This window comes from Zalophus californianus, chromosome 15 (genome assembly GCF_009762305.2).
Source record: "Zalophus californianus isolate mZalCal1 chromosome 15, mZalCal1.pri.v2, whole genome shotgun sequence".
NCBI lineage: Eukaryota > Metazoa > Chordata > Mammalia > Carnivora > Otariidae > Zalophus > Zalophus californianus.
Genome location: NC_045609.1, coordinates 16947375 through 16963589, shown reverse-complemented (window position 1 = coordinate 16963589; position 16215 = coordinate 16947375). Strand labels below are relative to the sequence as shown.

Sequence of the window (16215 nt, the reverse complement as noted above, 5' to 3'; positions counted from 1 at the left end):
TTTTGCTCTATCATAGATTCGGGAAGCGACTGTCAAACCATGCTACCTATCCATTTGTAAACAACTGGCTTTTTAGGTCCCCTTCTTTTATGGTGGCGGGTGGGGGCGCGGGAGCGGGCACGCGGGAAGACGGCAGGGGCGGGGCAGGGCGTTGTACTAATTCAAGATGCAATCTCCATCCAAATAATAGATTATAATTAACCATGATCCTCTCTACGAAACCCTTAAAATTGCCCCTTGACTCCCCTAGCAGCAAAAGGCGAGCCCCTTATTCGCTGAGCTGACGCCTCCTCGGCTCCCCCCGCCCCCCACTACTCTCCGCTCTGGAAATTACAACTCCTCAGCACGCCGCGCGGGGAGGCGGTGGCGGCGGCGGCGGGAGGGAGGCGGGGAGGGGATTCCCGAGCCAGCCGGGCACTCGCCCTCCGCCCGCCGGCTGCAGCGTCGCGCGGCCAAGGTCAGAGGCGCCGCAGGCGCGGCAGCAGCGAACCAAGGCAGCGGGTCAGTCCTTGCCGCGGGGAAAAAGCCCCAGGGCGCATTTGGTTCGCACCAGCAGCCACCAGGGAGGGCGGCGAGCGAAGGTCTCGGAGCCGGCCGGGCCCAGTCGAGACAGTCGCAGGAGCTGCGACCCTGCACGCCAGGTGGCGGCCGCTCAGTCCGCGCGCGAGGAGCGGCTGCTCCACCTCAAGCTCTGGGCGCTGTCCGTCGCCTCGTGGTGCTGAACCCAGCCCCACGGCCAAGCGGCCTGCTCACCCGCCTTCTCGCCTACTGATCGCTCTGATTGGGGCGGGGCCGGGGCAAAAGGAAGCCCCTGAGCAGCTGTCCACTGGAGACGACGGGTTGAAACCCAACAGCCAGGGAACGGCAGCCCGGCCGCTGGTCCTGATGTGCAGAGGACTCGCGCGCTGCAGCCGGCGGCGGCGCTAGTGCTGATTCATCACCTAGAGCGCCTCACAGGCCATCGCGAGGGCAGCCGACTGGCTCCGGACTCTGGCCGCAGGTTGAAGCCGCTGGCGCCGGAGCCTCGCGGGCACGAGGTGAGGACCCTTCCCCTTCTCTTGCCCCCAGTGGTCCTAGGGCGGTGGCCCCAGGACAGAGAGAGGGGCGTGCCCCCGGGCTGTGAAGTGGCCATGCCTGTGTAATGCCCTCGCTTGCAGCCTCTCCGGTGCTAACCACGCTTGGTGCCCTCCGCCTGTCTCTGGAGCTGTGAGCAGCTCGGCCTGCCCGCGCGCGATGGAGGAGGAGCTGAAGTGCCCCGTGTGCGGCTCCCTGTTTCGGGAGCCCATCATCTTGCCCTGTTCCCACAACGTCTGCCTTCCTTGCGCTCGCACCATCGCCGTGCAGACGCCGGACGGTGAGCAGCACCTGCCCCAGCCGCTCCTGCACTCCCGGGGCTCGGGGCTACCCGCCGGCGCGGCGCCCCCTCTGGACCACGACGCTGCGGCGGGCCCGGCCTGCAGCGGCGCCAGCGGGAGCGCAGCCGGCGGCCTGGGCGGCGGTGCGGGAGGTGGAGGGGACCACGCGGACAAGCTGAGCTTGTACAGTGAGACAGACAGCGGATATGGGTCCTACACCCCGAGCCTCAAGTCCCCCAACGGGGTTCGCGTGCTACCCATGGTGCCTGCGCCGCCTGGCTCTTCGGCCGCCGCGGCCCGGGGTGCAGCCTGCTCCTCGCTGTCCTCGTCCTCCTCAAGCTCCATCACGTGCCCGCAGTGCCACCGCAGCGCGTCCCTGGACCACCGAGGCCTGCGCGGCTTCCAGCGCAACCGGCTGCTCGAGGCCATCGTGCAACGGTACCAGCAGGGCCGCGGGGCCGTGCACGGGGCGTCTGCAGCCCCTGCGGTGGCCATCTGCCAGTTGTGCGACCGCACCCCGCCGGAGCCGGCCGCCACGCTGTGCGAGCAGTGCGACGTGCTCTACTGCGCTGCCTGCCAGCTCAAATGCCATCCATCCCGAGGACCCTTCGCTAAGCATCGCTTGGTGCAGCCGCCGCCGCCGCCCGCGCCCGCCGAGGCCGCCTCAGCATCCCCGGGCGCGGCCCAGGGCGCCCCCAGCGGAGGCGGCGGCTGCAAGAGCCCGGGGGGCGCCGGAGCGGCTGGGGGCAGCTCAGGCCGCAAGTTCCCTACGTGCCCCGAACACGAAATGGAGAACTACAGCATGTACTGCGTGAGCTGCCGAACCCCGGTGTGCTACCTGTGCCTGGAGGAGGGCCGTCACGGCAAGCACGAGGTGAAGCCGCTGGGAGCCATGTGGAAGCAGCACAAGGTGAGCGCAGGCTGGGCAGGGCGCGGGGCCACAGGTGCAAAGAAGAGGGTGCGAGAAGGGTGCCTGGCCTCTTCCCTGGAGAGTTGGCAGAAGGCAGGAATTACTTCATTCATTCATTCATTCCCTCCTCAGTCATTTGACAATGCTGAAATGAATCCAGTGCTCTGAACGGGGTGTTGGGAATGGGAAGGGCATGGAAAGATGATTACTCGCCGCCCGCCTCCGTGAGATCGTATGATTCTATACAAAGGGCACCCAGAATGCAGAAGCAGGGCTTTTTCATTCCCAAAGTTGACTTATAAATTACCCTGAGGGCCCTTCCGGATTTATGGCATCGAGGGCGCCCCTTCCTCCGTGGAAAAAGATTTTTTAAGTGCAAGTGTTCCCACCCACCTGCAGGAAAATGTCCGATGCCTCCTTGCTCTTGGTTCATCTTCCCTGAAGGCAGGAAGGATACTATCCCAGCCCTCAGTGAAAGGACACACTATTTCCTACAGTGCAGAATTCCCCTCAGCTTCCAGAGCAGAAATTTGCCTACTCTTTCAAGGCGTCTCCAGCTCTTTCTACCCCCAGAATACCTCTCCGCCTAGAGGGAAGATATAATTCCTCGTGGGGCTTATTTGAGAATTTGGGTGTGTGCCCTTTTAAGGAGGGAGCATCATTTTCCCCCAGAGACTTTCTCTTGCTGGGACTCTGCCACTCATGGCAGCGGGAATGTGGGGACCCTGCCGATCAAGTCATACTTTCCTCTGCAGGCTGCTGCATGGCTTCTTCCCCAGTGATTTGCCTGGGGCTGCACCTCCCAAGTGAAAATGGAACAGCCTCTAAGTGCCAACTCGTGGCTATTAATGTGTCCTCAGTACCTGACCCTGGGAGGGAGAATCCTCAAAATCAGGTCACATCCTTGTCCAGGTCCCCAGGCAAGAGTGGGGTCAGTTCTTCTAATGAACCTTAATTTTCTATCCAAAGGCCAAGCCACACAACTGGACTCTTTGGCACCTGAGGTCAGTGATTCTGGCCTGACAGAGTTAGAGTCCCTTGTTTGATGACCCCAACTACATCGGCAAATTTGAACACTTATCATTCAATATCCTCTTTCCAGTAAACTCTCACCCCCCAAAGAGGCAGAAGGTCTCCAAATGGCCCAACATGAACTATGTATTCTGCTTGAGGAGGAAAGACATGGGAAAATAAGGAATTTGCTATGGTTACCTTGTATCATCCAACTGGAAATGGACAAAAAAGGTAACAGAGGAGAAGAGAAGGGACTAATCTTTCCTATTATAGATTTGTTATATTTAGTTACTATATAATTTCATCTGCTACAATGTGTGTGCTATTATTGTAATTTAACATTTTCAAATCAGAAAATCAGAAAAGAAATGGGGGAAACATTAGACATCCACTTTGGAGTGGGAAATTTGCAGAAGAGACATCATTTCACAAATAAAGAAAGTGATCGGTTGCCAAGACAGGAAGTGTAGGTTCACATTCAGATTTCACAAGCTGTTACCTTTCACAGCCTAGAGGCCAGAACTAATTCTAGGTGTTGCCACCTAAATCTTTAGACTTAATGGAGAGTGGAAACCAACATGAATTGAGATGAGCATGCAATCTTAAAAGATACTAAGACTCTGGCCAGGAAAAGTGAGTTGGATAATGAGCTATGGTTTCAAGAATGAAGACTATGCAGGAAAAAAAATCATTGGTCATCCTTCCCTTGGTACCCACAGCACTTTTCGATCATTTCTGTCCTCAACCAACAATGCAAAGTTATGAGGAAATATTGTAAGCACGTGTGATATTTGCTCAACCGAGTGGGAAAATTACCTGTGGGAAACAGGACTATGCAGAATCTGGTGTCCCAATTTTATACGCATTGCCACAGCTTCAGGGAACTAAGACATCCTCCCAAATCCAGAAGGAATGATGTAAGATACTTTTCAAGAATGAATAGAAGTTCTCCTGTTATCTTTTAGCAGGTGCTGTTTTTCTACAGAAAGGACGATTGTTGAGTGTTTACTATGAGCAGCTCAACGAGGGGCTAGGGAGCACAAGTGGAGTGTTTGGTCTGATTTGTGGGCAGGTGTCTAGAACTCCACTGTGAGGGTGGCTACTTTTGAAAGAGAAACTGGAACACTTGATTTCACACTCCCACCGGGACAGTTTAAATTCTTCAGTAAAACTTAAAGCCTCTGTTGTTATTATCCAAAAATCCCAGCAGCCTTGACAAAGCCTTGTGGTACTACCAGAACTAGATTTGGGACAGAAACATTTCCCTAACACTCCTGTGACTGCAGGAATCTTCATTAAAGCCCTGCTCTAACTCCTCCCAAGCGTGACTGGAGCTTGCCATCTAATTAGTGATTCTTGAGCAAAGAGACTTCTAAGTGACACTGAAATCTATTTTAAAACAAGGTTGATTATCACCTTTTGGAAAATGGTGTAAAAACTTTAGGTTTGGGCTAAACACATTTTTATGTATTTAATTTCTTATTGAAGTATAATTGACATATGATATTCTATTAGGTTTGTGTGTACAACATAGTGATCCAACATTTATATACATTGCAAACCGACCACCATGATACATCTAATTACCATCTGTCCCCATACAAAGTTAATACAATACTATTGACTATATCCCCATGACTTAGTTATTTTATAACTGACAGCTTGTATCTCTTGGTCCCCTTCACTCATTTCTCACACCCCCCAAACCCCCTCCCCTCTGGCAACCATCCCTCTGTTCTTTGCATCTATGAGTCTGGATTGTCTTTTGTTTATTTGTTCGTTTTGTTTTTTAGATTCCACTTATAAGTGAAATCATGTGGTATTTGTCTTTCTCTGACTTATTTCACTTAGCAAAATACCCTCAAGGTCCACCCATGTTGTCACAAGTGGCAAGATTTCAGTCTTTTTATGGCTGAGTAGTACTCCAGTGTGTGTGTGTGTGTGTGTGTACCACATCTTCTTTATCTGTTCATCTATTGATGGGCCCTTAGGTTGTTTCCATATGTTGGTTATTGTAACACATTTTTAGATAATTCTTCTGGAAAAGGATTAATCATTTCAAAGAACCTCTGATGTGAAAAAGCAATATGTTGTGAAAGATAGGACACAGAAGGGGAGCTCTCCAGGAGAGCTTTTGTCTTTTTACCTTTTGACCATGGAATTCTAATTTTCCTGAAGCCAGGGGGAGACAATTATTGTGAGTTGTATCTCTCCCCTAGAGTGACACATCACAGAATGTCAACCAGTTCGTCTGTAACTCCTGCTGGGTGCAAATGGCCAACCCTGAATTAAAATGGGTAGAAATTGATTCCTGAACTGAGGTATAAAATGCTGGATAAACCCTTCTTTAGAAGTCTTTGGAGAACCCTGGAAAATAAGAGAGTATTAAAACAAAATCTCCTTGATACCCCAGGATTACTGTTCCTAATGAGTCAGCACTTCGCAAGAGCAAAGGAGGTGATGAGGCCTAGAAATCTCAGGGAAAACAGAACATCAGGTTACTCTCATGTCTTGAGGTTCTGCCAAAGGGCACTTGGCTTGTCAGCATCATGTTCCTACCTTGTTTTGTAAAAAAGATAAAGCCTTTAAAGCCTCAGAGGAAAAATTACTCCATTAAAAGAAATAATATATAAATAAGAAAGGCAGAACATGTAATCATAGGTGAACTATGATCAGAGGTACACTTATTTGAATATCGGTAGTACTTTATAGACCAAGTTATAAATACTTGTTAAGAACTAGAATTACAAATGTAGAAATGTAAAAATTAAATATCTCCAAATTCTAACTTGGAGAGGAAAAAAAATTCTAATGTTTTAGGTTTTTCCTGTAGAGTTCTATCATACATTTATTTTGTGTCTTTTTTTGGCAATAATATAATATAAATATCTTTTCTGTCAGTTAATGTACATCATTTGTGATGACTGCATGCCATTCCTTCACAAGGATTTAATACTTTCTTTGATCAACTTCTCAGTGCTGGACTTTAGGTTGTTTTCAGTCTTTTGCTGTTATAAACATCTTTCTAGTTAAATTTATGCTTATACTCTCTTTTTTTTCCTCTTAATTATTTCCTTAGGTTAAATTTCTAAATATGGAGATACTATGTGAAAATATATCTGGCCTTAAGATATTTGCTTAATGTTGCCAAATTGCCTTCCATAAGGTTTACACCCATTTTCTCCCAATAGAAAAATTATGTAAGTAATAAAAAGAATTCATGTAGACAGGGACCATGGGGAGTGAAAATAAGGTGGATTATCCTGTTTCTAGTAATTACTGTTTCCTATTTTCATCACATTATTGTTATATCTATTTTTTAAAAGAGGATTACAAGTATCTAGATTTTTATATTTTTAACTACTAGTGGGCAATCTGCCTTCTCTCAAAAATTGGCTTGAGCTGAGCAGCTATTGCCCAAGTACCCCTCTTGGTTTGAAGGCCTATGAAAAGACCAAGCTTTCAGGGCTTACCTGAGGCACTTTAGGGTGGGGTTGGATGGGGGGGAAAGAGAGTTTGGTAGAGAGAAGTGTTTGGTAAAACCCTTTGGGGAGGTCTGAGTTCTAATATTCTATGACTGATTGCTGCACACGAGCTGACGATTCTAAGCCCAGTGCTACTGAATGTTGAACTGCACCAGGGTCCTCAGAGCACATGGCATGGAAATATGCTCAATCTGAATGAAAGCCTGGATTTTTGAAAAGTTGTTGACTCTTTTACCAATACTGAAGTTCTCAGAAATGAAGTATTAGACTGGCTTCTGATCCATCTGCCCCAGGTTGTCTAAGAACCAATGGCTAATCTGCTTCAACTTCTGGAAACATGAGCTTACTCTGATAACTAACGTCTACCAGAGCCTCTCAAACCACCCTCTGTGTTAACATCACCATGTTTTCAAAGCCACCTGGGCTATAGCCCTGCTCCATGCTTGGAATTAATTCCAAGCAGGTCGGTATTCCAGAACAATTATTAGAAAGAACCCTTATGTTAACAACCTTTGAAAGATATGCTTTCCTCAGCACTCCACACATTTGGAAAACAGAAAGTGGGTTTCAGAGCAGAAGGCAAAAATCCATAAACTTGAACTGCTTTTACCTTCTTTTTGAAGACTGTTTATAGAGATAGAAGGGTTTAGAATTTGGGAAGACCTTGAAGAATGAGAAAGACCATTACTAGCGGTACATATAGTTCATACTGTACTCGGTGGTGTCATTCCATGGTTGAGGTATGGTATTTTTAGCCTTCAGTGGGAGGTCCTTTATGTGGATGGATATTCATGGTGATGAGACTTTAGCTGCTGATGTCAACAATGGGGAGATCTCTACAAGGGAGCTTATCTCTTCATCTTTGAGACAGACTAGGGAAAGGGTTGACCAACTGTCGCCCACCATCTGTTTTTGTAAATAAAGTTTTACTGGAACAGAGCCATGCTCATTTGTTTACATATTGCTTATGGCTGCATTTGGCTACAGTGGCTGTTGGAAGAGGTGAATAGCTTCTCCAGAGCTCCATGGACTGCAAAGCCAAAAATATTTACCATTTGGTCCTCTGTAGGGAAACAGTGTGCTGCCTCTAGACTAGGACCTGTGACCACAGTGTGGTCAGCTGAGCAAAAAAAATAGCAACTGCGGTACCCAGGAGCTTCCTGGAAATATAGACTCATGAGACCTGCCTCGGTTATAATTATGGACTTGGGATTTGCATGTTAGCGAGATCCCATGTTGACTTGTATGCACTTCAAAATTTGAGAAGCCCTGATGGGGATGTTTTTTTGGGGTCCAGGGCACTGGGCCCGTCCTTCTAACTGTGCAAGTCATCTGGGAAATGGGGTGCCCCCTCAAGCCTGAAGCTGATACTCAATACATAGACTCAAGGAGTCTGAGCAGATTGAACCAGAGAGCCTTACTTAATTCCTCGGGCACTAAACAGAATATTTAGGTTTAGCAAATTCTGTGTGCTGGGAGACAATGTAGTGTTCAAGGATCATGTGGCCCAGAGGAATGGGAATCTCTGAGGGGTGGAGGTGTGTGCAGAGTTGTCTGGGCCCTTCTGGGCTCCGGCATGGGTGTCTCAGGAGAAGGAAATCCTGGACAAATGCTCTTTGCTGCTTTCCTGGATTGAAGAGAAACAGATTTACTGTTTAAAAATCTCTAGATTTCCTTTTGGTTTGCTACTTCGTTGTTCTATAAAGAAACAAAGAGAGTACTTTATCCACTCTTTAGCCAGTTTTGAAAGGCCTGCCTAGGGAGTGGTGGAGGTTGGAAGTATCAAAACCATGGAACCTAAAGGGGTAAGGGAGAATCCAGGTAACATTGGAGGAGAGTGGAGGCGGGGGGAGGGTGCGAATTCACCCCTCCCTGCTTGGAATTTCCTCTTACAAAGCAAAAACTGTGCAGGATTTAAAATGTTTAATTCCTGGAATAGGCTGTTTCCAGCAGACATCATAAATTCCAGCCTTCTCATTTTGCAGATGAGGAACTTGAGATGCAGGGGCTTGGTATAGTTGCACAGCAAGTTGTGAAATGATTCTGTAAAAAGATGATCCTTTAAATTTCTTCATTGTACATTTTGATTAACTATGAAAATGAAATAGAATGCTGTGTATGTATCTGAACAAAAACAGATGTGTGGAGCATCATCTAAAGAGTAGTACAGGGGCGACTGGGTGGCTCAGTCGTTAAGCGTCTGCCTTCAGCTCAGGTCATGATCCCAGGGTCCTGGGATCGAGCCCTGCATAGGGGGGTCCCTGCTCTGCGGGAAGCCTGCTTCTCCCTCTCCCACTCCCCCTGTTTGTGTTCCCTCTCTCACTGTGTCTCTCTCTGTCAAATAAATAAATAAAATCTAAAAAAAAAAGTATATTGCTAACATTTAAAAAAAATAAAAAAATAAAGAGTAGTACAAATGGAAGAAATATTCTAAAAGGTAAGGACAGAAATTGGGACACAACCCCTCTTTCATTCGACTTAATGGAGCAGCAGAAAATGGAAGTCAAGGGATGAGGAAGAGACAAAAAATCCTGTTTAGAATAAATACCTTAAAAGAGTTTGAGGGCTGGAAGGAATGTAACAGATCATGTAGCAGGGCCTCTTCATTTTCCAGGGAGCTCTAGAGGGGATAAGTGGTTTGGAGGAGAGAGAGAGTACGGAATGGTCCAGAAGGGACAGAGACAGGTGAGGTGGGGCTGGTGAACTCAGGAGTATGGAAGAGGTCTAAATGACAGACATAGCAGACAGGAACATTGGCACCTGCCAGAAGGCTGGGCCTTGGTCACATGTCATTTGAAAAATCTGTTCAGAGAGAACATAGTTTTTAAAAATGAGGTCAAGTTTGTGTTAGGAAATAGGCAAATATTTGTACAAATATTGTCCAATCTCTCAATCCTTGTTAATAATTTGATTCTGGGTGGCAGTAATAAAACCAGGAAACCAATAAAATATAAATAATCAGAAATGATAGGCCTCTTAAAGTGAAAAGGGTGGCTTATCATCACTCAACAAATTATGTGTTGCCATATGGTTGGCTTTGCGTATCAGCTGAGCGGTATACCCACGTAACTAAAAGTAATCTCTAATACTTAACTATAGATAACTAAAAAGCTGATGGTGTCTTTTGAACTTTAAGTCCTTTTTCTGAGCTTATGCTCCTAATGAGTATTTTTTCTTCAATTCAACTAATTACTTGTTCAATCAACAAGTAAATCTTGAATATTCGTCTATATCATACCAGGTACCACTCTAAACACTGAGGCCACGGAAGGATGTGTTCCCTTCCCACAAAGAGCAATGTAGTCCTAAGAGAAAAGAGATCAACAAGGCACAAATAAATAAATTGGATAATTTCTGATACTGGATGATTTTTTAGTGGATATTGGATAATTTTTGATATCCATTAAGATGGAAGTAAAGTAATGTGATAAAAAGGACTTGGTGGACTCTTTTGGGGGAAGGTTGAAAAAGCAAGACTTAAAAACTGGATGAGAAGTGGCCAGCCCTGTTCAGCTCTGAAGACAGCGTGTCTCATACAGAAAACAAGAACCAAGAACCAAGAACCAGAGGTGGAAGTTGCCCAATGTATTTGTAGGACAGAAATGGGCCCCTATGTTTGGAGTGTAAAAAAAAAAAGATGAATAAGTAACAAGAGCAGAGAGATAGGCAGGGTGCAGAGGACTCGGAGCATGGCAGACCACAGGGAACAGGTTGGATTTTATGGTAAATGCAGTGGGAGACAGCTGGAGGCCTTTAAGCTGGGAAGTGATGTTTTTGTTTTGTTTTGTTTTAAATCATTCTAACTGCCATTTACAAACTGCATAGTAAGGGGACAAGAGTGGAGGCAGGAAGACCCAGTGGAGGCTATTGGAGTAGTTTGGGCTATAAAGATGGGGACTTGAATTAGGAGAGAGACAGCAGTAATGGAAAGAAGTTTACATGTTCATATCCTGCTTGGGATTCTCTGAGCTTCTTAGATTTTTGGGTGGATATCTTTTATTATTTTTGGAAAATTCTCTTATATTATCTCTTTAGATAATTCCTTTGCTCTGTTCTCTCTCTCTTTCTTGTCTTTCTGGAATTCCAATTACATATATGTTAGATTGTTTGATATTGTCCTACAATTCTTAGATGCTCTGGTTCTTTTTTCTTTAATCGTTCTTCTTGTCTCTTCGTGTTACAGTTTCAATAATTTCTATTGACCACTCTTCAAGCTCACTGATTCTTTCCTAGGGTGTGTCATATCAACTGATTAGCCCCTTTGCAGATTTTTCTCTGCATTTTCTTAGTTGTCCTGCCCCTTCTCTAGCAGTAGGAAGCTTCAAATAGTTTGGACCAATGACTATTTTCTGTATCTCCCCCAGAAGGATAGGTTTTTCTCTTTTCCCTTTCTCTAGCCACATGGGGTCTTCACCTTGCTCAGAGTGATGGGAGAGAAGGATAGAAGTTGCTGCTTCTCTATAGTGGCCTAGGATTTTGTTGTGGAAGGGAGAAGGGTCCTCATGGGGCTTTATACTTCCCTGCAGTGACTGTCACGTTCCTCTTGCAAGCCAACTTCTTGGGTGCAGATGTTGCCCTTTTTTAATCTAATGGTCTTTTTGGATTGTGTAACTAATCAGGTTTCACTTTTCTCTTAAGCTGCTAAAATGTTTAGAGCCAAATATTTGGTGCATACATAGTAGATTTAATTATGTTACAGATTCCAAGGCTTATTTCTGGCTTCATTTTGTGTCCCTACCCTTCTCTTTCTCTCTTCTAAGGTATGCACTATTGAATTCTACTGCCTTAAATACCTTTTGAAATAGATTAATAAAGAAGCAAACAGTGGCCTACTTGAATAAAACCAAAGAGAACAAGAAACCTCTGGAAAATCTCATTAAGCTAGAACCCTACTTCTGAGCAGTGCTCAGTCACTGTTAAAGAAATGCTGCTTGAAAACATTCAGATCAAGGAATAGGGACCTTCCCAGTCACTGGGACATGGGACAGCTCCCTTTCAGAGACTCCCAAATGACTGTACCTGCTCTAGACAATAGGATCATTCACCTTATTTCACATCTTTCAAGGGAACATCACCACATACCATCAGCTTCTTCAGAGGGTGTGATTATTGCCCCTCAAATTGGTTTCCTTTACAAGTATTTGCAGCTTCTTACTGATGAATGTTTGTCTTCCTCACAGGGGGCAAATCAGGGCACATTAAAGGCAAGAAAATCCTGCTGGGGGTGGTAGTGTCAGGAACTGTGGAAGGTTTGCAATTTTAGCCTATGTACAGCTAGCAAATTCACTTACCACAATTTCATGGATGCAGGCGGAAGACATGAGACTCCCGGGTCAGAAATGAAGAACAGTTTATCACTCATAGCAATAGCAGTAGTCAGAGTATCCGCATGTTTGTGCCAGTTTCCTGAGCCCCCATTCACACTGGGCTGTAAGAAGAGGGCCAGATGCCGCCTGCACACATAGTAGGTTGTATCACAGGAGAAGAACCCTGAACTTGGGGATCTCAAATCTTTTATAAAGGGTGGTTAGTGTGGGGCACTTTGCTCCAGAGGGAGACAGCATCTCTAGCTTCCAAGATTGTTGTCTATACAAACATTCTTAGAAAGAGTGTCCAGAAAAAAGAGCGATCTGTCCCTCATTGGTCAGACTTACAGAAATGAGAGACCCATGGAAAAGTAGCTTCCAATAGTATTAAATCAAAATTGAAATTCTTCCTTGAGTGATTTCTGCTTCGTGTACATCAGAGGAAGTTACATGGGCCCCTCGATTTCCCAAAGCTGCTTCTTTCAGTTGGGGTAGACAGGGTTCAGAGCCATCTGGGTGAAATAGGCAGGATTCATGCTGTCATCTGCCATGTTTGGGGTTTGCTGGGTATCATGATGATGATGGTGGTGGTGGTGGTGGTGATGGTGATAATGGTGTGATCTCTGTGTTGGGGCCCAAATAAAGCATGAGTTAAAGCTGCCCCGTTAAGGTACCTTCATTCCTGAGTCTATTTGCATTTCCTCTAGCACATGAAGGACAAACATCATCTCATGGCTCTCTGTATTATCCAATCAAAACATTCCATTGGATAGGCATTCGTTGGACACCTACTATAACTCATAGGCTGTGCTGGGGGCTGTGGATACATAGAAAATAGGCCATAAGAGAGCTCACAGCCGACTGGAGGAGAGGGATCATTTTATAACCAACCTAATGTACATAGAACTAATATTAAAAAGTGGAATGAGTGCCATATTTGAAATGTGAATGAACCAGTAAGGGAACAGAGAAGAGAAAGCAGTTAATTCTGCCTAGAGTTCCAGAAGGGGCAGGGAAAAGAGTAGTGAGGGGAGATTGAAGAGAAGATGATGTTTGAGCTGATGTCTTGAATGATGAGGAGGAGTTTTATCAGTCAAGAAAGAAAGAAGGAACTTAAATGTACAGCAATGTGTGAGGTGTTAAGAGAGATGTTTAAAATCTAGTTCCTACTTTCAAACAGCTTATTATCTGATGGTAGAGTGCCAGGGATTAACATATATTCACTTGAAGGGGAGGGACATTAAGAAATACGATGCCATTTCTGATTCTTGTTTTTTTTAAAAAGAGATCTTCAATTACCCAGTTTTTAGCATGTGAGACTTACTGAAAACATTGTAGATCTGGAGTGATAAAAAAAATGATATGATAAATGGATTCCAGAAGCCACATTTAAGGGGACATCTAGCCTGAAAGGTTAAGAAAGATCAGATGTTAGCTTTATTTCAATTTCAGTGGAGAACAGGAATAGTCTGGCTATATTCATTTGGAAGATTCTTGTAAATTTTTATCATTTTCCCAGGTTGTTATATTTACTCTGTTTGCCAGTAAAACCTGGTAGCAAAAACCTCTGAACATTACAGCCTGCTTTGCTCAGTTAAGAGGATAAGGGTGGGAAGAGAGGAGACAAAAAAAAAAAAGTGAGAAAGCTAGATGAGAAAAGAGATTCACAGGAGGAAGGAGACAAGGAAAGGGAACAGACCAAAAGGTTGATTAAGAGGATGATTTGGGTTTGGTCCTTAGCTCCAGGCATTAGATAGACGGGAGGGTTCATCTCTCCACTAATGCACAAGAAATAAAGAACAATGCCACCGGAGCATAAGTAGCTGGTGCTGAAAGCGTATGGAACCAACCCTAAGTAGGGAGTCTACCAACAGAGACATGAGGGAGGACTGTGAGAAAAGAGGGGAGTTGAGGTGGGTTTCAGACAACAGGAAGAATTTGGAGAGGTGAAAAGGAAAGAGGTGTCCCAACAAAAAGGCAAATGTTCTTTTCTGTAATGTGACCGTGGAAGGAAATTTCTAAGACCAATTCTCGTCAAGCATGATTGTCACAAAGACAATTCTATTATGGTTACCAGTGACTGCAGTTGGCCTGATCCTAACGGAGCAGTTTGGGTTACTAGGTGATAGAGAACCTCACCTGCCTTTGGTCAGCAAACGGTTTTTATACATTGGCAAAGTCAGGATTCTGGTCCCAGGGTTTTGTGCACCTGACATCCTATCCCAGGCTTGTTTGGTACCATCCACGCATGATTGGAATTACTGTCTGGTGTCAGGCTTGTCTTCATGTAAACATGGTCTTAACTGTGCCCAATTTCACTTTTCTGCCAACTGAGTCTTCCCAATCTTTATAGATGCTCATTCTAATACTCCAGACAGCTTTAAAAATAAAATCCCACCTTGATTAGACTTTTCTTATTTATACCTATCAATGGTGTCTTGCAGCTAACAGACTTACCAGGTGTCTTTCTTTATTTAACCAACTTTATACATCACATGCATAAATAACACTACACTTTGAATGTCTTGGCAGCAAGAACTGTGTCTTATTTATCTTTGTATTCACAGTACCCAGCAGAGCAGCCGACACCCAATAGGCTATGAGAAACATTTATTTCATAAAAGAATAGTGATAACACCAAAACATATTCTAATAACAGTGCCATAAATGACTATTCTGGTGCAGTCCCTATTAACTCATGGTGAATCATGGAACAGACTGATTCATGAAGGTGGGGCGGGGTGCGGGGGGACATTCCAGCCAATGGCATGGAAAATGAGGGGAGGAGGGATTTTGCATTTTTCTGGGCCCCTGATTGAAAAGAGCCATCCACACTCATTAGCATGGCACCCGCCCTCTTATTATATGTGGAAGTGGTATCAGAAACAGGGAGCTGGTCTCATGGCATGACAGAAGCTAACTGAAAATGTCGGTGTGACTTTCCCCAGATGTTAGTGTTGCTATGTCTTTTTTTTTTCACTAAATTTTTCAATTTTAATTCCAATATAGTTAACATACAGTGTTATGTTAGCTTCAGGTGTATAGTTTAGTGATTCAAGAGTTCTATACATCGCCTAAGCACTGCTACATCTTGTCCAGAGACTAGATTGAGCAGAAGTCTGCGAAAGGGATGTTACTGAAATCTTTAGTGCTGTGGAGGCAGTAGAATGCAGGGAGTAAGAAAATTCATTTTAGAGGCAACAGTCCTAAAACTCCATCTCTTGCCATGGAATGACCGTGTACTAAATGGGATAATGCGCTTGAAGAACTGAAGGCAGTGCACACCCCATAGCAGGTGTTCAGTAGGAGAAAGCCACTGTTGCCATCACTGTCTTGGTTATTACTGTGAGGGTCAAGGCTGAGTGTGGTGTGGCAGGGCACCAAGGCAGAGGTCGTGCACAGGAGTCCTCCTGAGGTAGGGCTGAGAAGCAGCGCCGTCCTTGGATGGGACCACTTCACACTATCACATTAAATGGATGCCTAGAGAGATCCATCCCAAGATCGCCTGCACCAAATGTCTGGTCCCTCACTGGCTGAAGTAATGGGGAGGATGTGAATTGAAATCAAAAGATCTAGGATGGGTTTGGAGCTCTGTCTTTGGGTCAGTTTCTGATGCTTCTGTGCCTCAGTTTCCTCACACTGGAAAGGCTGGTGTGGGACGAAGTAAGATGAAGTAAGTGAAGGTACCTACTGTACCTTCGAGGCACTTGTTCATTATAGTCCCCGACTTCTTTCCTGAAGGTACCAGGACTGTGACCTGCTTCCTTTTAACCTGACACCCACATTTATGATGTGAGCCAGACTGTGTGTGATATGATTCCAGATTGTGAATACATCTGAAAGTCTGTGGCAGGATAGAAGAGTACACAGAATGCATGTGCTTGCTAGAGCTGTGGAGACAAATGACCACAAATGGGTGGCTTAAAACAGCCACAGTTTCTCCTTCTCACTGTTCTGGAGGTGGGAAGTCAGAGATCAAGATGCCAGCAGGGCCACACTCCTTCTGAAGCTTCTAGAGAAGGATGGGTCCCCGGCCTCTCCCCTAGCTTGGGGTGGTCCCTCGGTTTAAGACTGAGAACTCCCATTTTCACATGGCATTCTCCCCCGTGTGTGTGTGTGTGTCACTGTGTCCGAACTTCCCCTTT

The 16215-nt window shown here is 45.5% G+C and overlaps 1 protein-coding gene across 2 annotated transcripts in view; it reads left to right on the top strand.

The window, feature by feature from the left end:
• The first annotated feature begins 943 nt into the window (after window positions 1-943).
• TRIM67 (tripartite motif containing 67) overlaps window positions 944-16215 on the top strand; it is a 45701-nt gene continuing 30429 nt past the window's right edge. Inside the window, exons 1-3 of one of the 2 annotated variants that reach the window (XM_027596674.2) lie at window positions 944-1358; window positions 1470-1980; window positions 2044-2265. In XM_027596674.2, coding sequence (XP_027452475.1) covers window positions 1234-1358; window positions 1470-1980; window positions 2044-2265 — 858 coding nt within the window. In that variant the 5' untranslated portion in view covers window positions 944-1233. Of the gene's footprint in view, window positions 2266-16215 lie in introns of both variants that reach the window. The other variant, XM_027596673.2, reaches the window with a different exon arrangement.